The sequence below is a fragment of the Sardina pilchardus genome, chromosome 9 (genome assembly GCF_963854185.1).
Source record: "Sardina pilchardus chromosome 9, fSarPil1.1, whole genome shotgun sequence".
In the NCBI taxonomy this organism is placed as follows: Eukaryota; Metazoa; Chordata; class Actinopteri; order Clupeiformes; family Clupeidae; genus Sardina; species Sardina pilchardus.
The window spans coordinates 33,347,635-33,371,641 of record NC_085002.1 but is presented as its reverse complement, the minus strand read 5'-3'; the positions used below and the strand labels follow the sequence as shown (position 1 = coordinate 33,371,641).

General features: G+C 44.5%; 1 protein-coding gene across 2 annotated transcripts in view; it reads right to left on the bottom strand.

Moving 5' to 3' along the window:
* Nucleotides 1-24,007, bottom strand: part of grm7 (glutamate metabotropic receptor 7) — a 199,464-nt gene that overhangs the window by 59,589 nt on the left and 115,868 nt on the right. For both annotated transcript variants that reach the window (XM_062544835.1, XM_062544836.1), the window contains one exon: nt 22,770-22,907. In XM_062544835.1, coding sequence (XP_062400819.1) covers nt 22,770-22,907 — 138 coding nt within the window. The remainder of the gene's footprint in view (nt 1-22,769; nt 22,908-24,007) is intronic.

The following is a 24,007-nucleotide window of genomic DNA, read 5'->3' as shown; positions in this document are numbered from 1 at the left end:
CTCGGAGGAGGGGCGGGACTGTGGAGCTCTATAGGGCTGACTGTTCACACTGCCCTTAGCAAGTGTCCAAATCGGATATGGCTCTGTTCAGACTGGGTCACATTAGTAACAGATCTGACAGGTTGCTGTAGCAACGAAAACAAACGTTTCTGCCATCAGGAGGAAATACTTGCTAATTTGATGTGATTAAACAGAACAATACAACTAGGTGAGTGTTCATTAAATTCATGCATGCGTGTGAGCATTTGCGCGACAGAAACCGAAACTAATCGGTGGCAAGCTCCGCTTCAAACTGTTGGAAGGCTATTTAATTATTTAACATCATTTAATAGAACAACGTTGATTCTTGCAACTTCCATAGAAACAGAGCAGAGACTGTATAGTGCACTATTTAGCACTGAGTATTGTTAAGTCAAATTTTAATATAACATGGTCAAAAGACATAGCTGTAACGTTGCTCCACAACTCGAAATAGGTGGGCGGTCACGCGCGTAAAGCACGTAAAGGCACGTCACGGACAGTCAAATCCGATCTGAGTGTTGGGAGCTGTTCAGACTGAGACACATCTGTCCATATCCGATATGAATGCAATATGAAACTACCTCCTGGATGTGGTTTGCAACCGTTTTGCAAAAATCGGATTTCATGTGACCTGTACGGTGGCCCTGAAGTGCAAAACACAACGGCAAATCACGGCAAAATAATGGAACCCTGCGAAATCATTGGTCAGGACCTATTTTTCGCATGCGAAATTTCGCATCAAACAAGACCGTTCCGAAAGTTTTTTTCATCGCAACGAACTTCGTCCTCGGTGTGTACATACTAATTACAATGCATATGTTTAATAGCCTGCGTAATTTAGCGTGCGAATATTTCGTCCGAAAAATCGGACTCGTGTGAACGGGCCTTTAGGCATTTACGATTGTAGAATTTTTAACCAACCAACCCAGTGACGTAACGTTCTATTGTAGCCTAAGATGGCGCTACACAGTAGCAAAAATTTAACTTTGTAGGACTTGTTATTTCTAAACCAGTGTCCCTGACATCATTCAACCCATTCGGATTGATAGAGTGAGAATCAATATTTCAAACAAAGTAAACTTAATCTAGTGTTTCATGTCCACTTTAAAAAAATGATATTGAATTACACGTTTAAGTTTTCAACACATCTGCATATGTGACTCTCCATGGCAAAACCAGTCGCTTGTCACAACAGTCGTTTCTGAGAAAAAATGACCATTTATGTTACTTGTGCTAAAATCGTGGAATTTTTTTGGTGTGTGTTTTGAAACAGTGGGAGGTCTGCACTGTACGACCGTGAATACATTTCGCCAAAAAACGTGAGTTTCTTGAGATGAGAAATTCAATTCCAGCAGGAAGTTAGAGGCGGCTCGTTTTTGCCGCTCTATTACAATATTTACGGTAAATGTACTATTTGACAACCACCAAGCTATCCGCGTGCTGTGTCGTTGTATACGAGTGAGTACTGTAAATCGCTGGTTACGAATGTAACCGTGGTTCTATGAATAGTGGAAGACCGCCAGAGGCGGAAACAGAGTGGAAGATATCATGCGCTCGCGCATTGGCTACGAGAACTTATTGATTGGTTGTCATCTCGTGACCTCATGACGCCCTGATATTTATATATACCTACTGATACGTCATGATCTTTCTCAATGGTCATTCTCGCAATTCCGAGTGACCAAGAACTCTGGCGGTCTTCCACTATTCATAGAACCACGGTTACATTCGTAACCAGCGTTCTATTTCATACTTCCAGACCGCCAGAGGCGGAAACAGAGTGGAAGACTTATACCACCAAGTCACAAGGAATAAAACACTTCAGTCAGTCCAGCTGAATTCAACACCTTTATTGAATAACACACAGGTTTAGGCAAACCACACCTAGGAATCACTAGGTAACACTACTGCAGAGACTGGTGGAAGAGATACCACATTCAATCTATAAAACCTGGAAAACGTACATGGGGAAGACCAAGTAGCCGCAGAACATATATCGGCAAGAGATATCCCCCTCAAAGCAGCCCAAGAGGTTGCTATAGCGCGCGTTGAGTGACACCTCACAGAAGCAGGCGCTGGTCTATCAACAGAACGGTAGGCAGTGCTGATGGCCTCTGACACCCAATGTGCCAGTCTTTGTTTTGACAGGGCCGTTCCTTTCTGACAGGCCCCATAACGGACGAACAGTTGGTCCGTTGCACGCCATTGGCCAGTCACAGAGACGTACTGCTGTAAAGCACGCACTGGACACAGTGCTAAGCGTGAATCATCAGAATGAAATGCAGCCAAGGTCAGTGACTGATTAGAAAATTGTGGAGACAGTACCTTGGGTAGAAAGGCAGGGTTAGGCCACAGAGTAACCTGGTTGTGGTCAGGGCCCCAACGCATACACTGAGCACTCACAGAGAGGGCATGAAGTTCACTAACTCTCTTGGCAGAAGTGATTGCCAACAAGAAAGCTGTTTTAATAGAGAGCCATTTAATATCGGCATGCTCTAATGGTTCAAACGGTGGCGAACACAAGCCATCAAGAACAATGCTTAAATCCCAAGAAGCAAAATCAACCCGTGTGCGGGGGTGCAACCGCTGAGCACCTTTAAGGAAAGCCACTACTAACTTGTGAGCACCTAAGGAAACACCTTCCATAGGCAGGGGCGCCGCCAGAAATTCTGGGCCCCATGAAAGATTTCGATTTAGGGCCCCCCCTCCCCCTCAAAAAAAAAAAAAGTATAATTATTAATAAAGTAATATATATATACAGAACATGTATTTGATACCATGCTAAAGTTGCCTAAAAGGAGGAATATAAAATCATCATTTGACAATTGATCTTAATGCCTTAATTAAAAAAAGGAGTAAAAATCAATCATTAGCCTGTTTGATGCTCATTGAGCTCAATGCAAATCAAACAGGCTAATAGGCCTACTGGAAAAAGCACCATGTCAATCTATAGCTATGGTGAAGGGTATGTGATGATGTGGGGCTATTTTAATTCCAAAGGCCAAGGGAACTTTATCATGGATGCATACAGTAATATCCTAGATCCATTAAATAGCTGGCCTTTAAAAATAAAAACATATAAAAAAAATCCTCCTGCTCCTATGGGAATTTAACATAGGGGTCAAATACTTCCTTCCCCCTAGCATTTATGGAAGAACATTTATTTATTTACATTCTTCAATCACAAAGAAAATTGGTGTCCTTAGCGGTTTGATTTTTACTCATTTTTTTTATTTTTTTATTAAGGCATTAAGATCAATTGTCAAATGATGATTTTGTATTCCTCTTTTTAGGCAACTTTAGCATGGTAGCCTATCAAATACATGTTCTCCCAATTGTATATATTATATATATAATTTTTTTTTTTTATTAATAAAAAAAAATGCACAACTGTCTGAATCACACTGAATAGACTGTTGCCTTAAAATGAAAATACCATGGTACATATTATGGAATATAGCGATTTTCTTTTATGAGCAAATATTGTTAGGCCACTATGCAGTTCTTTCAAGCCAAATGTTCATGTGTTGATTGAACTTGCATGCATCAATTTATATGGATTTATAACATTCTGTATGCACATTGATACTTCAGAGCTCTCCAGCAAACATCATCAGGGTGTCAATCATGTATTCCAATTGTTGTCTTTATTGACTTACTGTATGTGATCAAATGTTTGCCTTGATGAGTAACTAGGCTAGTTAATTATTGTATTGTATTGCTCATCTCCTCCTTCAATTGGGATTTGGGTTGATATGAGGGCTGGGGTCCTAGCCTATTCCTGAGGATGAATCTGTAGTGTGTATGTTGAGGGCACCTCATTAGTTAAGAAACCAGTTCTTAGCACCAGCAGTCGTGTAGGCTAATATTTTATCTTGCATAGCCTAGTACAATAGCCTAGTTTATTGCTCAAGTTCATCCAGTTACAGACTACTGTAAATTACACTTAGCCTACAGACCTTCTACATTACATTCATCTGTTCTCCCATGGCAATGAACGTGGAGTGTTTAAATAAAATAACACTGCACTTCTTAGCCTAGGCTACTGAAAATTGTTGTTTTGATATAGGTTTAGCCTAAACGAAATCATCTCTTTTATTGCTAGCAAGCTAGTGTGTTGTGTCATGGCATCCAGTGTCAGTGAATTACCTTTCTTTTGGAAAAACCGAGTGACCTTTTTTCTCCCTCTTAGCTCTCTGCTTCTGCTTGCGTTTGTGATATCCAGACTTCATAATTTACTTGGCAACTTCTAAAAAGCACGCACCTATGCAGAGTGCGAACTGGGGGGTAGCCTGCTGCTCATAGTTCAAATGACATGGGGGTGGGGGGTAAAAACGTTAATAAATGCCGGTTGTAATGACTTGATGACATGATTTTCAACGAGCTAGACGTCTGCTAGCAATATACATTTACCCAGCAGCAGCAAAACGAATTTAGCCTACTGGAGGAATTTAGCGTTTTGTCACTCAATGTTGACACTGCTGAAGTCGTCTTCTATCTCCGTTCTAGCGCCACGGTGGTTGAAAATGGTACAGTCCACAATAGGGGTGTTTGAAATCGCTTTAGATTATGTTCCTACGGTGAAAATAGTAGTTGACTTGTAAAACCATATATAATTTCCTTATTTAAACAGATCAAATGAAACATTTATTCAAAAACCCTACACATGACAATACTATTAAATTATTATTGATAGCCTTCAAAGGGCCCCCTGTCAGTGCTGGGCCCTTAGAATCGTCCTAACCTTTCCCCCCCTGGCGGCGCCCCTGTCCATAGGTGCCCTATAGGCCGCCAACGCAGCAACATACACCTTCAAGGTAGCTGGAGAGCGTCCCTCATTCAGCAGCTTTTGCAGAAACTCAAGTACTGCCGTGACCGGACATTCAGAAGGGTTTAGGGAATGTGTAGCACACCAAGCAGTGAAAAGCTTCCACCTGTTTGCATACAGTACTCTAGTGGACAGAGCACGGGAATTCAAAACAGTGTGTTTGACCCCTTCCGAACATTCCACGACACTTTGGTTCCCCCTACTGGCTAGACCCAAAGTTTCAGCCTCTCCGGGCAGGGGTGCCACAGCGAACCTCCCATCTGGGACAACAAGTCCTTCCTGAGGGGCAATGGACTGGGTGGACCTACTGTAAGTGTCAGCAGCAGATGAAACCACGGCATGCTCGGCCACCTGGGGGCTATCAACAGCACTCTGTGGTCCCTCTCCCGCACACGACTGAGTACTGCCCATAGCAACGCTATCGGTGGAAAAGCGTACAGTAAGAGGCTCGGCCACTCGTGAGCCAGAGCATCCCTGCCCAGAGACTCCGTCTCCGTCCATTCCGCATACCACAGGGGACAATGTGTTGTCTCCTTCGAGGCAAATAAATCCACTACTGCTGTGCCGTAAGTGTTCCAAATTCTCTGCACAACCTCTTTGTGCAACTGCCAGTCCGCTGGCCTCGGCCCTCCCCGAGACAGCGTGTCCGCCGCCACATTGAGGTGACCGGGAATGTGCGTTGCTCGTAGGGAGGGGAAACGTGTCTCCGCCCATGTCAGAAGTACCCGCGACAGATGAAGAGATGGAAGGGACCGTGTGCCACCCTGATGGTTTATGTGAAACACCACAGAGGTGTTGTCCGTTCTCACCAACACATGTTTTCCTAACAGAACACTCTCGAAATGCTTGAGCGTCAGGAAGACTGCTTGCAGCTCCAGGACGTTGATATGGCACCCTCTCAGGTGTGGGTCCCACAGGCCACTCACCCCCCGTTGTTGCCACACACCCCCCCAACCGGTGAGGGAGGCGTCTGTTGTGACCACCTCTCTACGTGCAGGAGGCGGGCCCATCCCCACTCCAGACTGGAGAAAGCCCTCCTGTCGCCACCGAAGAAGGCACAAGCTGCACGTTGTTGTCACCCGCACCAAAGTTCGCCTGTTGTGAACTGCTGATAGGCGCAGTGCGATCAGCCACCGCTGAAATGGTCGGAGGTGAAGCAACCCAAGCTGAATCACTGTGGTCGCTGCAGTAAGCAGCCCTGCCAGCTTCAGTAGTTGAATGTAGGGGAGCCTGCGCCCTTCGCGGACTCTCGCCAAGGCATGTTGAATTGCTTCTCTCCTGGCTCCAGTGAGAGTGGCACGCATTGTTCTCGAATCCAGGTGCATGCCAAGGAAGTTTACTGACTGAGCAGGGGTGAGACAGCTTTTCTCCCAGTTGATCTTGAGGCCAAGTGCCGCAACATGCTGTAAAAGGCGTTTGGCATTGGCTGTTGCTTGCTCTGGTGTTGCTGCACACAACAGCCAATCGTCCAGGTATGGCAGGACTAAGATGCCGTCCTGCTGTAGGGGTTCCAGAGCCACCTGAACACACCGTGTGAAGACTCGGGGGGCTAGCGAAAGCCCAAATGGGAGAACCCTGAACTGATAGGTCCTGTGCCGAAAGCTGAACCTGAGAAATTGCCTGTGCTCTACTGCGATAGGCACATGAAAATATGCATCCCTTAAGTCTATTGTTATGAACCACGCACCTGGTTCTATGGCCCGAATAACATCGGCAGTGCGCAACATCCGAAATGGTAGGCGTTTGATGAACGTGTTTAAACGCCTTAAATCCAGGATAGGCCTGAACCCGCCATCCTTTTTTGGAACTAGAAAGTAACGGGAATAGAACCCCCCTCCATGAACCTGAGGGTCTACCTCTTCTATAGCACCTTTCTGCAGTAACTGCTGAACTTCTGCAGTGAGGGCAAGAACTTGTTGTCGGTTTTTTACTACGGTGTGACACACACGAACACAAGGTAGTGGTCGACGGCGAAACTGCAATCTGTAGCCTTTCTCGAGTGTCTCGAGAAGCCAACCGTTGGTGGTGATGTCTCTCCAACATTGCAGCTGGGGTGCTGTAAAGCAAGTTGCCGTCGACCCCTGCCGGTCAGCGGCGTCTGCCCGCTGTTTCATTGGCCTTGGGGGGGCGCTGATATGGCGGCTGCCTCATAGGCAGTGGACGCGGGCGTGCCCCTGCAGCAGCCCGATGTGTTTGAGGGGCAGGTCTGGTGTGCTGACCACGGGAAGACCTGTTAAATGAGTTTGCGGGCATGCGCTGAGGTAGCCTGATTACCATCGACTTTCAAAGGCTCTGCGAGACTTTAGTCTGACCAACAGCCTGTGCTAACATGGTTTCTTGCAAGCGCTGGTTGACCCGCCTCCTTTAAGTGCCTCGATTTGCTACTGGTAGATGTCAGAAAGCGGTTTGCCGAGTTTAAACCAATAACAACACTCTTTCCTCTGCCTTGAACACGCCTCTACCCAGAGCCGTTGGAGCTGCTCAAAGTTGATTGGTTCTCGACCAAAGGGGGCAGTTCCGCAGATTTCGGGAACTCAGAAATCCTTCTCAATGAGCAGTTGACCAGACCAGCAGCAAAAGCCTGAAGGCGTTGCGTCACTGGGAGGGCGTGCCAGGCTAGCGCTGAGGGACATGGCGGGGAGGACGTATGACCGCCTGTGAATCCTTAAAGACTGTCTGTCGATCACCGTGATGTGAGCGGGATTCAGCAACGCGCACTCTTCTTTCCAGCGCCTCTTGTGCGGCTGGCCCGAACAGGTGGCCTGGTGTCAGTGGCAGCTGGCGCAGGTTGTTACGACAAACCTCTGGCAAGGGCGACTGTGCTAGCCACACCTGCCATCTCGCATGGACAAGAAGGCCCAGGGCTCTCCCGCAATCACTAGCTACAGCGCCAAGCGCTTGTAGCGAAGCATCAAGCAGGCCAGTCACAGATTCATCATGACTGGTAGTGTCCAAGGTGGAATGCAAAGCCAACAAGAGATGTCCCATAGAGTTGCCAACACGACCCAGTCTGGCCACGGTGTTGTAAATTTTGACCAGAGCATCATCAGTACGCCTGCACTCCTTGTTAGGGCAGCGCACATCCTGGCGTAAGGCTTCATCAGGTGAAACAATGAGGGATGCCACACAGGGCTCCAAAGGTGGCATCGAGCCAAGACCAATGGCATCCGGTGCAGTCATGTCCGCTAGCATACGAGCAACACGATCTGGCCGAAATGACAGAGCTGACTGGAAAGCTGCTGAGACAACATTGGTGAAGTCCTTACAGTGTGGTAGATGCACATCTTTTGTCCCGGGCACAGAGCGACACAGGAGGTTGGTAGGGCCCGCCGCCGCCGCTGGCGCATCCAGCTTCAACTTTGCAAGCGCCCTTTTAATATTGTCACGCAGAGACAGAGCTACAGATGATACCTCACTCCCTGTTCCCGGCTCACTGCCACTAACTGAGGGCACTGGGGAAAGCTGAGAAAGTGGTAGATCCACACCGATGGCAGAAGGCTGACCAAAAGCTTCACTGAAGAGGGAATCTGTGGCAGCCACTGACACAACATCACTCTCCTCTGTATCCGCCATCAGGGAATGTGAATGAGCATGAGCATGAGCATTTACCTGTGCTGCACAGTCTGCTCCATCAGCATGGCTCTCATTAAACGCTGAAATAGTAGGACCAGTCAAAAGTGCTTGTAATCTTTGCACTGTTGTGGTCAGCTCATCCATCCGCTTAGCTAGCGTAGATGAAGATTTACGTTTTGCTTTAGGTTGCTCTTCGCCGTCCGAATGTTTACGTTTAGTGCCTTGCACATAAACGTTAGACAAACCCTCATTTGGACACACGCTGTTAAGGCGTTGTTGACGAAGCTCAAGTGGCATGATGCTACACTCCGGACAGGGATTAGATATCGCCTCTCTGAGGTGTTCTTTACCCAGACAAGTCGGACAACGGTTGTGTCCGTCAAGCATGTCCATCCCAGCCAAGCATTGTGAACAGAAAGCAGAATGCTCCATAGCTCCACACGCGTGGAGAAAACAGCACAAAGCCGACGAAGTTCGGCTAGGTCGTTAAGTAGCGCCAAATGAATCAACAGCGTGCTGGTAACACGGCAACGCAAGTTCAAGAGCAGGGAAGCTAGCGTTGCAAACGAGGGGACCCTGGAAGCCAAAGGTACTCGTTTGGGAGCAGAGCTTGATAAGCCAGGCAAGGGAACCCTGGAAACCAAAGGTACTCGCCGGCAATATAATGTTTACAAGATGTAACTTACCTGCCGTGGAAGTCCCAATTCAAAATGCTTGCTCAGGCTATCTTTGGCACCAAACGAGGGAACCCTGGAAACCAATAGGTACTCGTTGTGCTGACGGTAAATCCAATCGTAGACTACAGCTAGGTGGGGAGCAGATAGCTATGCCCAAAAATTAAGCTGCACAAGTCTCTGGGAAGTTCTCTACCAGGCGAGAATGAAAAAGAGAAAGATCATGACGTATCAGTAGGTATATATAAATATCAGGGCGTCATGAGGTCACAAGATGACAACCAATCAATAAGTTCTCGTAGCCAATGCGCGAGCGCATGATATCTTCCACTCTGTTTCCGCCTCTGGCGGTCTGGAAGTATGAAATAGAACTTAAAGTAGCGGCGACCTTACAAAGCGTTCGTGAGTGTTGAGCCGACGGTTAACTTCAGAGGCAGATTTCTCCGTTTTTCTCTTGGCATGACAGGATGATCTCTGTTTATATTTCAATAATGTGACGTTCAATTCATTAGATATAGGTATCGTTTTGAAGGTTGATTATGCCCCTTCGTGAAAACTTAATAACTATGATTTTGAAAATTTGAACAATGTGACTAATTTTGCCGTGGAAGGTCACATATGAGTTTATAGTACTACACATGCAAAAACCATCAACAACCCTGTGGCATTTCACAGATATCAAGGAAAGAGATGTAATTAGAGTGCATGAAAATGCACTCTACTGTTATCCGATATCTTCTTATTATTTTTCTTCTAACGAATTTGTGCGTCTAATTCAGCCTCAACCACTTAACGTAGAAACTTCATTCAAACTGTGTCGCGTAGATCTTACTTATGTGACTTCAGCTATGTATTTTTCAACTTTGTAACTTTTACACTTTTTGAACTATGAATTGAAAACTATTACAAATTTCTCCATAGACTTAACATTGCGCCGCCATGTTGGATACCAACAACCAGCTACATCACGGGCATGGTACGCTAGTCCTTGGCTAACTAGCATAGCTATGACCAGCATTAGCTGCGCAGCCTCATAGTGAGTGAGTCTGAGGCTAACCAAAGCCCATTTGACACAACAGGGTCGTTTATAAGGGTTAATTCCGAAAGACTGGAACCTGAGTTCTGAGCTATAATTTAGCACACATAACCAATTCATTGCAGGATTCTGGGAGCCAATCAGATTGCAGGATTCCAACAGCCAATCAGATTGCAGGATTCTGGAGGCCAATCAGATTGCAGGATTCCAACAGCCAATCAGATTGCAGGATTCTGGGAGCCAATCAAATCGCAGAATTCTGGGAGCCAATCAGATTGCTGGATTCGTGGAGCCAATCAAATTGCAGGGTTCTGGGAGCCAATCAGATTGCAGGATTATGGGGGCCAATCAGATTGCAGGATTCCAACAGCCAATCAGATTGCGGGATTCTGGGAGCCAATCAAATCGCAGAATTCTGGGAGCCAATCAGATTGCAGGATTCGGGGAGCCAATCAAATTGCAGGGTTCTGGGAGCCAATCAGATTGCAGGATTCTGGGAGCCAATCAGATTGCAGGATTCCAACAGCCAATCAGATTGCAGGATTCTGGGAGCCAATCAGATTGCAGGGTTCTGGGAGCCAATCAGATTGCATGATTCTGGGGGCCAATCAGATTGCAGGATTCTAACAGCCAATCAGATTGTAGGATTCCAACAGCCAATCTGATTGCATTATTCTGGGGGCCAATCAGATTGCAGGATTCTGGGAGCCAATCAAATCGCAGGATTCTGGGAGCCAATTAGATAGCTGGATTCTGGGGGCCAATCAGATTGCAGGATTCTGGGAGCCAATCAGATTGCAGGGTTCTGGGAACCAATCAGATTGCAGGATTCCAACAGCCAATCAGATTGCAGGATTCCATCAGCCAATCAGATTGCAAGATTCCAACAGCCAATCAAATTGCAGGATTCTGGGAGCCAATCAAATTGCAGGATTCTGGGAGCCAATCAAATTGCAGGATTCCAACAGCCAATCAGATTGCAGGATTCCAACAGCCAATCAGATTGCAGGATTCTGGGGGCCAATCAGATTGCAGGATTCTGGGAGCCAATCAGATTGCAGGATTCCAACAGCCAATCAGATTGCAGGGTTCTGGGGGCCAATCAGATTGCAGGATTCCAACAGCCAATCAGATTGCGGGATTCCAACAGCCAATCAAATTGCAGGATTCTGGGAGCCAATCAGATTGCAGGATTCTGGGGGCCAATCAGATTGCAGGATTCTGGGAGCTAATCAGATTGCAGGGTTCTGGGAGCCAATCAGATTGCAAGATTCCAACAGCCAATCAAATTGCAGGATTCCAACAGCCAATCAAATTGCAGGATTCTGGGAGCCAATCAGATTGCAGGATTCTGGGAGCCAATCAGATTGCAGGATTCCAACAGCCAATCAGATTGCAGGATTCTGGGAGCCAATCAGATTGCAGGGTTCTGGGAGCCAATCAGATTGCAGGATTCTGGGGGCCAATCAGATTGCAGGATTCTGGGGGCCAATCAGATTGCAGGATTCCAACAGCCAATCAGATTGCGGGATTCCAACAGCCAATCAAATTGCAGGATTCTGGGAGCCAATCAGATTAGAGGATTCCAACGGCCAATCAGATTGCAGGATTCCAGCAGCCAATCAGATTGCAGGATTCTGGGAGCCAATCAGATGACAGGATTCTGGGGGCCAATCAGATTGCAGGATTCCAACAGCCAATCAGATTGCAGGATTCTGGGGGCCAATCAGATTGCAGGATTCTGGGAGCCAATCAGATTGCAGGATTCTGGGAGCCAATCAGATTGCAGGGTTCTGGGAGCCAATCAGATTGCAAGATTCCAACAGCCAATCAGATTGCAAGATTCCAACAGCCAATCAAATTGCAGGATTCCAACAGCCAATCAAATTGCGGGATTCCAACAGCCAATCAAATTGCAGGATTCCAACAGCCAATCAAATTGCGGGATTCCAACAGCCAATCAAATTGCAGGATTCTGGGGGCCAATCAGATTGCAGGATTCTGGGGGCCAATCAGATTGCGGGATTCCAACAGCCAATCAAATTGCAGGATTCCAACAGCCAATCAAATTGCGGGATTCCAACAGCCAATCAAATTGCAGGATTCTGGGGGCCAATCAGATTGCAGGGTTCTGGGAGCCAATCAGATTGCAGGATTCTGGGAGCCAATCAGATTGCAGGATTCTGGGAGCCAATCAGATTGCAGGATTCTGGGGGCCAATCAGATTGCAGGATTCCAACAGCCAATCAGATTGCAGGATTCTGGGGGCCAATCAGATTGCAGGATTCTGGGAGCCAATCAGATTGCAGGGTTCTGGGAGCCAATCAGATTGCAGGATTCTGGGGGCCAATCAGATTGCAGAATTCCAACAGCCAATCAGATTGCGGGATTCCAACAGCCAATCAAATTGCAGGATTCTGGGAGCCAATCAGATTGCAGGATTCCAACAGCCAATCAGATTGCAGGACTCCAACAGCCAATCAGATTGCAAGATTCCAGCAGCCAATCAGATTGCATGATTTTGGGAGCCAATGAAATTGCAGGATTCTGGGAGCCAATCAAATTGCAGGATTCCAACAGCCAATCAGTGTCGAAATTGCTGCTTTTATCGCTTCGTTTAATGCTAAATTAGATTTTACAAATAGGCTCTGAAAAAAGAACACTATGCACGACGTTGGTATAGAAAGATATAGATATAACGTTTAACGTAGAAACTTCATTCAAACTGCGCTGCGTAGGTCTTACTTAGGTGACTTCAGCTATGTATTTTTCAACTTTGTAACTTTTATACTTTTTGAACTATTCGGTTTTTAAGTCCGACGTCACAGGCCCAACAGCTATTTTGTGAATAGACGTTTATTAGCGCAGCCAGACGGTTTTTGCGACTTGTAAACTATGTCAACACCACCTTCGTTTTAGCGGTTTTAAAACAAAATCGCTAAACTTTAACAAAATAATCACTGTAGCTATTGTTGTGGTGTTGGTTCAGAAGAAGACATTAACACACACGAAGTATTAGAACAGAAAGCGTACGTTTACTCTCCTTCACATCGTCATTACATTTCTCCAACACACCCTATTAGCACTAGCGCCCTCTAGTGTCTGCACTCCCAATGCATACAGTATAACACAACACTACCAGTGAATGCATAGAACAATACAATCTATGGACACAACATCTTCCCCTTTTGAACAAAGCATACCCATTAGTGGTGGGGGAAAAAATCGATTCTGTTCAGTATCGCGATATTTTGTGCACACAATTAAATCGATACTTGTATCTCAAAGTATCGCAATACTTAATTATATAATTTAATTATCCATTTTACTTTTATTTGAGTCGAGTTTACTCAGGGTTTACTCTGATCACATTAAATTAGTTTATTACGCTTATAAGGGGGGCACGTGTTGTGGTGTTTCATTGTGCATTCAACAGCAATAATAAATGAAAATGGCTTCACAATCACAACCTGTTATACACGCCACTCGACACTTCTTTCACATCGAAAAAGGTGGGTGTATTTTGGTTTTCAACAAAAAGTGAATAGTAAGGACCTTGCAAAGTGAGTTGAACAGTGTTATTTTCCTAATTTTTTGTAATGACTTAGAATAATATGAGAGACATGAATAGCAATATATCGCAAAATCGAATTGCAATACTTGGTGTATCGCAATATGTTAAGAATCGCAATATTATCGAATTGTGGCCCAAATATCGCAATAGTATCGAATCTTATTTTTTTTGCCAATTCCCACCCCTAATACCCATGGTAACCTAGGTGGACAGGACACTGTCACTCTAACAATGTAGGAGATCAAAGTACACACTTCTAAACACATTCACATTATTCATAACAGTTCATTTCTCCATGACAAAGTCTTTAGTCCAGCTAGGTGGATTCCTGATCCTGGCAGATCTGGGCTGGCTACCAGAGTCAGGGTCAGGTGGTTGATCAGTCCCTGTGGTACAGTCCATTGATTCATTAGAATTGGAGTCTGTGCACAATTCTGACAACGCTGACAAGTGGGAGGCATTCCAGATCCTTCCATCGTCCAACAGGTAAGTGTTTGGTCCTCTCTTCGTCACGACAGTTCTCGGTTTAGAGAATTTCAATTCTCCTTTCTTTACTCTCCATGGCTTCCTGACCCGTACTTTGTCACCAGGATGTAAGTCGGTGGACCTGGCGTGTCTCTTGACATCAGTGTATTCTTTCATCTTTCGTTGTTTATCCTTCACTCTTTCACGCATGGCATTTCTGTCAGATGGAGGGACAGGCATGTCGATCACCTGCAGCTTTGTTCTCATCCGTCGGCCATGGAGCAGTTCTGAAGGGGATACTCCAGTGGTAGCATGTGGGGTTGCCCTATAGTCCATCAGGTATGTTCTCAGGAATGGCTTCCATGGTTCTCCTTGAAGCAGTTTGCAGGCAATCTTTCACACATCTGTTAAATCTCTCCACTTCCCCGTTAGCTCTTGGGTAATAAACGGAAGATCTCATGTGTTGAATTCCCCTCTTTTTGAGAAAGTCCGCAAACTCAGCAGATAGGAACTGAGGACCATTATCACTTATCAAGTCCTTTGGATTCCCTTCTCGCGAAAAAACTGTCGTCAGAAATTGTATGATGGTAGCTGTATCGGCCCGGGGAGCAAAGGCCACTTCCGGCCACTTACTGTAATAGTCAACCATTGTGATGGCAAATCTACACTCAGGAGGCGCTATCTCAAATGGGCCCACGATGTCCACAGACACTTTTTCCCAAGCAGCAGATGGTAAGGGAACAGGTTGAAGTGGAGCATCATGGGTGACAGTGGATTTATCATTCTGTCTGCATGTAGTACAATTCTTAATCATCGTCGCTATATGACAGTCCATTTCAGGCCACCAATACAATTCCCTAAGGCGCTGTTTGGTGCGCACAATACCTTGGTGCGTTTCATGAGCGACATCAATGAGTCTTTTCTGCAGTGACTCAGGCACCAGCAAACGATGAGTACCTCTGACGATGCATTCATCCATGACTACAAGTTCATGGCGAATGGAATAGAATGGTTGTAATTCAGGTTCCAATGCCGCTTTACATGAGGGCCAGCCTTTCTGTAACTGCGCACATAGCTTTGTTAGTACTGGGCAGGCACGACACTCTGATCGAAAGTCTTCCTCAGACACCGCATACAGGTCAGTGAGGATGGCCGCAACTGTCTCCAGCTCTTCTGCACATGCAGTGTCTGTCTCAGGAAGTGGAAGCCTCGATAGGCAGTCAGCAACCTGGTTCGACGATCCAGTCCTATATTCAACATCATAATCAAACTCCAACAAGCGGGCTGACCATCTGGCTATCCGAAGACCAGCACGGTTATTCCCCTTGGTTGTCAGCAATGTCGTAAGAGCTTGATGATCAGTACGTAATAGAAATCTTCTTCCCCACAGCCAAGTGCGCCACTTCTCAGCAGCCCACACGCAGGCTAACGCCTCCTTCTCTACAATGGAGTACTTCCTCTCAGCATCAGACAAACTGCGGGATGCAAAAGCAACAGTCTGTTCTGCACCGTCACTGTCCAGCTGAGTCAGAACAGCACCCACCCCATAGTCTGAAGCATCTGTAGATACTATTGTAGGCTTGCTGGGGTCGAACAACACTAGGGCAGGGCTATGCACTATCAGCTGCTTGATGCGGTCCAATGCAGCTTGGGCTGCTGTATTCCACTGAAACGGGCAGTCTTTTCGCAGCAGAGCTCTCATGGGCTCCACGACAGTTGCATAGTTAGGCACAAACTTGCTATACCATGCACTCAGGCCAAGAAACGAGCGAAGGGTAGTAGAGTCAGTAGGCCGTGGGGCATTCAGAATGGCAGCAACATGAGAGTCATCTGGCAGCAGACCCTCTGGACCAATCTTTTGGCCAAGAAAGGTTAGAGTAGTTTGACGTAGCTGACATTTATCCATATTCAGTTTCAGTCCTGCATTGTTGATCCTGAGCAGCACAGCATGCAAATTGGCCTCATGAACAGCTTCTGAATTTCCATAAATAATGACATCATCAAGATAGCACTGTACCCCTTTTAGGCCACTAAGAATTTGTGTCATCATCTTTTGAAAAACGGCTGGAGCCGAACAAAGTCCATAGGGTACACGGCAGTACTGATACAGACCTTCATGTGTAATGAAAGCAGTGAGACCTCTGCTCTCTTCATGCAATTTCAGCTGATGGTAAGCAGATTTGAGATCCAGGGTAGAGAACATAACAGCCCCATGCAGTTCTGACAGTATGTCCTCAATTAGTGGCAATGGATAGCTGTCAGTGATTACAGATTTGTTTGGCTCCCTCAAATCAACGCACATGCGTATATCGCCAGATTTTTTTTTAGTGACTACAATTGGGGAGACCCACTCAGACGCATCAATTTTCTCGATTATGTCGTTTTGCTCCAGGGTCCTGAGTTCCTGAGAGACAGCATCACGAACTGAGAGAGGTAAACGTCTAAGTTTTTGCTGTACTGGCTTCACGTCCGGTCGGACCTTCACCTTGTGTACGAAGTCCTTTGCACACCCGAATGCCATTGGTGATTCACAGTCCTGTTTGCAGTGGGTGTCAGTTTGGCGAAGTGTTGCACACACCTTTTCTGTTTCAGGTATGACCTGACCACCTTTAATGTGTAACTGAAGGGCAGTCACCAGGTCCATGCCCAGTATAGGTGTCCCTGTCTTCACAATGTAGAAGTCTGTCATGGCACTCCTGCCATGGTAAGTAGTGCTAGCTCTAAGACATCCTACTACATTCAGTTTCTCTCTAGAGTATGTCACCAGCTGCGCTCTAGGCTCATTTAATTTAACTGCACTGAGATTTGCACTGTAAATATTCTGTGGCAGTATAGAGACACTGGACCCTGTATCCACTAACAGTCTAACGGTACATGTCTGTTCAGTGTCTGGTACAGTTATAGTGACATTGCACATGAGTTTATCTGTGTCAACAGTGCAACCATGTTCAACACTTAAAACATAAAATTCAGGAACAGTCACTTCATTAACAGGCTTTTGGGATGATTTACAGACACGCGAGTAGTGCCCAACCTTCCCACAGGAGTTACATTTACAGTCTTTAGCAGGGCATGATTTATCGTTAGCTTTGTGATCAGCTGAACCACAACGATAGCATGACATAGTTCCATCCATGCTCTGCGAGCCGTCTTTGTATTGTGGTCTGCGCGCCTTCTTTTGAACTTGTATGGCGGCAACGGGCTTTGTGTCCGCCACAGCAATGGCCTTTGCGTCAGCTATGGCAGCTTCAGTACGCCTAGCTAAAGTCAGAGCACGGTCAAGAGTCAAATCTTCCTCCATTAAAAGTCTTTCCCGTATACGAGAGTTATTGGTTTTCTCCACAATCTGATCACGTAACATCTCATTCTCCATTGCTCCAAATTTACACTTTTTAACGAGCTCACGCAGTGCTGCTAAGTAGTGATCTGTAGACTCACCGACAGCTTGTGCTCGTTGTCTGAATCGATATCTCTCAGCAACAACGTTGAGTTTGGGCTCAAAATACTGTTCCAAAGCCTTCACGGATCCGTCATAGTCATTGGTTTCCAGTGGCAAAGTACTGTAGATTCTTTGCCCCTCCGTTCCCAAACAGTGAATAAGCAAGGCTCTTTTTCTCGCAGCAGGAAAAACATCACCCCCGATTGCTAGCAGGTAGTTGTCGAAGTAGCCTTTCCACGCAGCAAATGGAACTTTCGGCTCTCCTGGGCAGTCCAGGAACACGGCAGGAGGTTGTATGGATAGCAGAGACATTTCTTCACTATTATCCTCGTCGCCACTTTGTTGTGGTGTTGGTTCAGAAGAAGACATTAACACACACGAAGTATTAGAACAGAAAGCGTACGTTTACTCTCCTTCACATCGTCATTACATTTCTCCAACACACCCTATTAGCACTAGCGCCCTCTAGTGTCTGCACTCCCAATGCATACAGTATAACACAACACTACCAGTGAATGCATAGAACAATACAATCTATGGACACAACAGCTATGCATCCATATTATATATTAATGGGTAACGTCTAGGCTTCCGCGAAAAATATAGATTTGATTGGGTTGAGGCAACAAGTCCGTTTAAGATGACAATTTTCTAGTAAGAGCTAGTAAGAATAGCGGAAATGAATAGTTTTTGATTAATAGAATTTGACTGTCTATGGAGAATAACATGTGAGTTTGAAAGCCGTTGGACCCGGACATATATTTATTATCCCATTGTTACATCATCACTTAACCCTCTAACCGCCCAGGTCTATTTTGATTTTTGCATAAAAATTTCAAAAGGCCATGGCTTGAAAGTGGTCAGAGATAAAGTCCTACTGTAAATGTGAAAATCATTGAGTATGAACTAAAGTTTATGAAGGGGGTCAATTTTCTCATCTAATTTGCATATTATGACGTCACAGATTGGCAATAGCGTCAAATTATGCACATTTCAGTAAATACTGATTGTTGAACACATTTGAGCAGTTTTACTTTGATTTTTGTAATTTCTCCGACATAACAAACAAACAGGACCACAGCCACATGTAAACCAACAATAGTAAACTATTAGTATTACCACAATCCCTATGTTACTATATAATAAAGTAGCCTGGTCAAATCAGTTCCTATCACGGATGACTTTGTAGTTCTTCAGAGCCCTATTTTTACTAGACCTGCTGTCTGTACCATGTCAATTACAGACACTATCATCATGATTATCACTGGCACCAAGCACACCATGCTTATTTGAACCCTTTGGTCAACATTGCTGCAGGTAAACATTGACGTACACACGCAAAGACCCACCTCCATTCACAGACGCATCTTGACTGTCACTGCCAATGAACGACCGATCATAATCTCCAAAAGGCAGATATTCTCCTTCAGAATCAGAGTAGGTGAATAGCAGACCCAAGACTTCATAACACACGACTTTGTTTTTTTACATTTGCCGTTTTTCTGCTTCAATTTGTGCATAGCGATCGCGCATTTCACTTCCGCGTTATAAACAGGAAATGCGTCTTTTTTTTTTGTTTCTCGCGAGTAATACAGGCACTTCCTGAAAACTTTTTTACTCGAATTTGGGCTTGAATCGAAGCTCTGGATGTCTGCCATCTAGTGGTGGAGAGTACAAAGGCGATTTGTCACCCTACTCGGATCTACCGTCTGTTTTAATCAGTGATGTTGCTTGTCGCCGTACGGCGCCTTGGGCGGTTAGAGGGTTAAAAACCGAATTAAATAAAAACTATTAAAATTTCCCCATAGACTTAACATTGCGATTATGACATCACAATGGCAATTAGAATCCTATGCTAGAACTCTCTCTCCCTCTCTCTCTGTTTCCTGTGCGTCCTAAGCAGAAATGTTTGCATTTTCATGCACTCGTAATTCCCTGGAATTACTTTCTCTAGTTGAACTCAGCTGAACCTAATCCAATGAGGCTTCACCTGCTACTCTAGGCTTTGCCAAAGTCTGCGATGTCTGCGACATTAATGCATGCATCCCACTCGCAGGCCACATGGGCTGGAGGGTTACATCTTCTCGGCTATATTAAAGTAGACTAGACTACATCACATGCCTACTACCAACCACAATATCTATAAGAGAGATGGGATGCGTCTTGCATGAGTTAATATAGGAATGGCCTGAGCTAATACAAATTAGGCATAGGCTATATTGATAATCACCCTGTTTGATCAGTTAGTTTGAGGTTTTTGGCAGACTGTAGGTGTAAGGAGCCGTGACCGCACAGCCCAGTGCAGAAGTGCCGCAAGGGCGCAGCAAATTATCTTCAGGAACAATATATTTAAGCTCATGATATTCACACCGGCCTAAAACGTAAACGGCCCACCGGGAATCCTCCCGAATCTCCCGATTAGCCACCCGGGCCCACACACACACACACACACACACACACACACACGCACACTATACATGCGTAGCCTAATTGCACCTGTAGGGGAACACGGGGCGCTGTGTGTGACTTGTGCGCTGATAAAGGGGTGGGTGGTCGATTTGCCTGGCATCGATTGATTCAGTTTCAGCACCACCGTGGTGAACAGCTCTCGTTAAGAGCTTCTTAAGAAGCTTCTTTGGCTTGATCTTAAGATTCTCCTAAGAAGGCAGTTAAAAAGGTAAGGGAAACACCCGTATCTTAGCGCTCCTTCTTAGCGATTCTTTGGAGCCTTCTTAAAAAGTCCTTAAGAAAGATCGCATTAGGGAAACGCGGCCAATGTCATGATGACAAAATCCAAAGGGCTTTCAAACTTACTGTTACTATTTTACTAGGGTAAACTACTAACTGTATAATTAGAAGAAATTTAAACCCTCTCATATGTTTGCTTATTTTGATAATTGTTTATGAACACAAGTATAAATTCCTTACATAAAAGTGAGAAGCTTGTTTCAGTCAATAATTTGTGGTGTCTATAAAATGTGTAGCATTTTCTAATTATCAGAAAACTTGCTGAAAAAAGTCTGTCACAGTTGTTATCTTGTTGCTATGTTTCTCCACAGCTCGTCTTTGAGAAAAAAATTATCCACTAGCCTGGGAAACAAAGATAAACACAGCATGGCATTATGATACATAGATGACTGTGGTAAGATTAGCACTAACAAAATTGGAGCAGGGGGGTTTGCTAAGTTCCTCATCCTCCCCCTCATTTGGCAGCTGCACACAAATGAAAAGCTGTTTTCTGGGCAAAGAAAGAAACCCCCAGAAAAATAATTGTCGATTGACGATTGTCTCTGGTGTATGTGACATTTATGATAGAAAATAGTTCAGTGCTGCTTTAAAATAAACTCTGGCAGATGTTTAATTCCTTACTCAGAGATTTATACCACTATTTAATGTTCTCAGAAATTGGCCTTCTGGTTAGGGAGTCATACTTGTGACCGGCAGAGCAAGGCACCTAACCCCAACTGCTCCCCATGTGCTGGATTAAGGGCTGCCCAGTGCTACGGGAGAGTGTGTGTGCTCCTAGTGTGTGCGGGCTCTGACTGAGGTCAACATTTTTGGGGAACCCACATTATGACGACACACGACACAAACAGTAAGATGCATGATCTTGTAATCTGGTCAATCCCAAGACAATAATTCATGGTTCTATGGTCACATAACAACATGGTCAATCCTAAAAGAAGACCATTGTGGAAGCCAAGCCATAAGGAGTATCAGTTAACATATAGAGTAGACTCTCTCTCACTTGTGCTCCCTTTTGTCGATTTTACAGTAAATATGGTGTTTGAGCAGCAAGATGTTTTCCCTCTTCAATCCAATTCATATCGATCAATTCAATTCAATTTTTTCATACCAAATTCATATAAAACAAAACTATGCTATTTGCAATACTCCATATTAGGACAATAGATCTAAGCTCACCTACAAACAAACGCTGCCGCCTTTGCCCATATCAGGAGATGCGGTATCTTGCGATTTTTTCTATGAGAAAATAACATGAAGATTTTGAATAATCACACCTGTTACACTCTCGCAGGGATGAATATGTCTGAAATGCAGACAATTTTGTCATCTGTCTTCGAGTGGATGCTGTCCTTGTCGGTATGCTTTGATTAGCATCCTGATCTCCTTATATGGGCAAAGGTGTCAGCTTTGGGTCCTTTTAGTAGGCAAACTTCAGAAGTCTCTGCTCTCCTCTATTACAAAGTTTGGACCAACACTGTCCCAAAGCACTCTCTTCCTAATAGCAGCTAGTCTCATCACATCCTCCTTTCTGCTGCTGTATGTAAATTAGCTTCATGTCGAATGTCTGAGGGGAAAAAGACTGATCCACAAAGACTTGTTCTAGAGAGCTGTTGCTGTCACTGCCAACTAGCACTGTCACTAGCAGCATGGCTTTCCATTACTGCCCAAATCACATCAATTGACCTGCAGAAAGCCTCCTGTCACAGCAGGCTTACCCTGACAGGGAGTTATTGACGCTGTTCAAACAAAATATATCAGACATTATGACCCAGTTGAAATTCAGTTTTAAAAAATACATGTGTGGATGCCACTCCTTTCCACATGTTTCCTATGAGAAATCGTTTTATTTGTTTAAACTAAATGTATTGTTTATTACTACTAAGACAATGGAAATGTAACATGGATCATGATTACTTTAAGAAACCTTTAAAACGATCATCCATTTCAACTAGGGGCATAGTACTAACAAAGATGAAAGGTGCATCATTGCTGTCACATGAAATCATATACAAAGTAAGACAAACAAAAGACATCAAGTGCTGGAGTTAAAAGTTAAAATTAAGATTGAGATAAAATCATAGAGAAGTAGTTGGAATTGATTACTTGTCATTTGTCTGCATCATGATGAACATTAAGAGTTGGGTAGCCTGCACACCACTGTGTATGTGGGAGAGATCAGTGAGAATGGACTGCAGGGACGGGTGAAAATGGATCAGTGGCAGGCCATTGGAACAGATGGGGCCGTTCTGTTATATAGTTGAGGTTTTAAAAAGGGAGGTGCCAGTTTACGCAACTGCTTAGTTCAGTGAAGAGCTCCCCCTGGAGATCATTTTGGGCTCATTATAATGTTTTGAGATTAAGGAAGGAATTCTGTCATGGCGTCAGTCAGCATTTTGAATATTAGCAGCTACCTGTGCATTTTCTGCTGGTCTCTTCTTTCTTTGAGGAACTCATTAGTTTGCAATTAAAGTTCTCCTCCCAGAATTCAGCAAACCACACATTCCTCCTGTTGTTTTCCAATGAACGAGATGCAAAATAGGCATCAAACCCTGCGAGAGAAAGAAAACACACTTAGCTTGGCATGAATAGAACACACAGAATAGGCATTGACCATAATTCCCATGTACTGTGGCCTGTGGAACCGTACTTTTACTTGGGAGGTGACTCCTTGCTAATTTGGGTAAATCCAGACGAATCTGTGAGTGCATTTGAATTTGCTCTGCAGATCCGCCTGGCCATACTACAAATCACAACGATTTCCAAAATCATAGAAAACCCGAGAACAAATCACAACTGCTTGTGATTGTGGTATGGGCCGGCCGGCCGGGTATATTAGGGCTATACAATGATCTCAAACGCAATCATAATTAAAATATGACAGAACACATTTAACTTGACAAAGCTACAAATAATGGTGCACTGTTCATTTTGTCACATTTCTGACTTTTATATTCTTTTCATCCTCCTTTACTATGCCACTTCTGGTTGGTGGGTGTGAATAGTATGTGAGGGCCACAGACATTCTGATTGGTGAGCTTCATATTAGTTGGTTGGGTGTACTGTGTTTCTTGTTCACCGGGCATGCTCATCAATCAGGGGTGGCACAAATTAAAGATACATTTGAAGAGCTCTTTTTCAAAACGCTATAAATCCATTTTTGAAAACGTTAAAAAAAAATCATGTTATTTATTGCGTATTTCAGGTAATATCAATAAAAGTGCAGTTGTTGTTTCTTGATTGAGTAAAGATAAATCAACTAAACATAAGCCAATTACAGCTCCACTGAAATTACTTGAAGAACTAAATTAAAAAAAAATATTTATGAAAATTCATTAAAATGGTGGATATAGCGTTTTGGAAAAGAACTCTTCATTTGGAATATTGAACTGAATCAATTCATTAACATGTGCAATGCAAATAGCAATCGGAAAATCTGTCAGAAAAATCACACTTACATATTTTCCCCAAATTGTGCAACACTACATCATATAAACAGCCAGAGGAGTCTGTCACTATTAAGTATTCTATTAGAATTGGCATGATTGTAGTTGGCCAGAGGTTCAACCAAGAGAATACATTGAATATCTCACTGGAATTTAAAGAACAGTTAGGCAGTGAGTGTTCAGAATAAATACAGATCAACATTGCA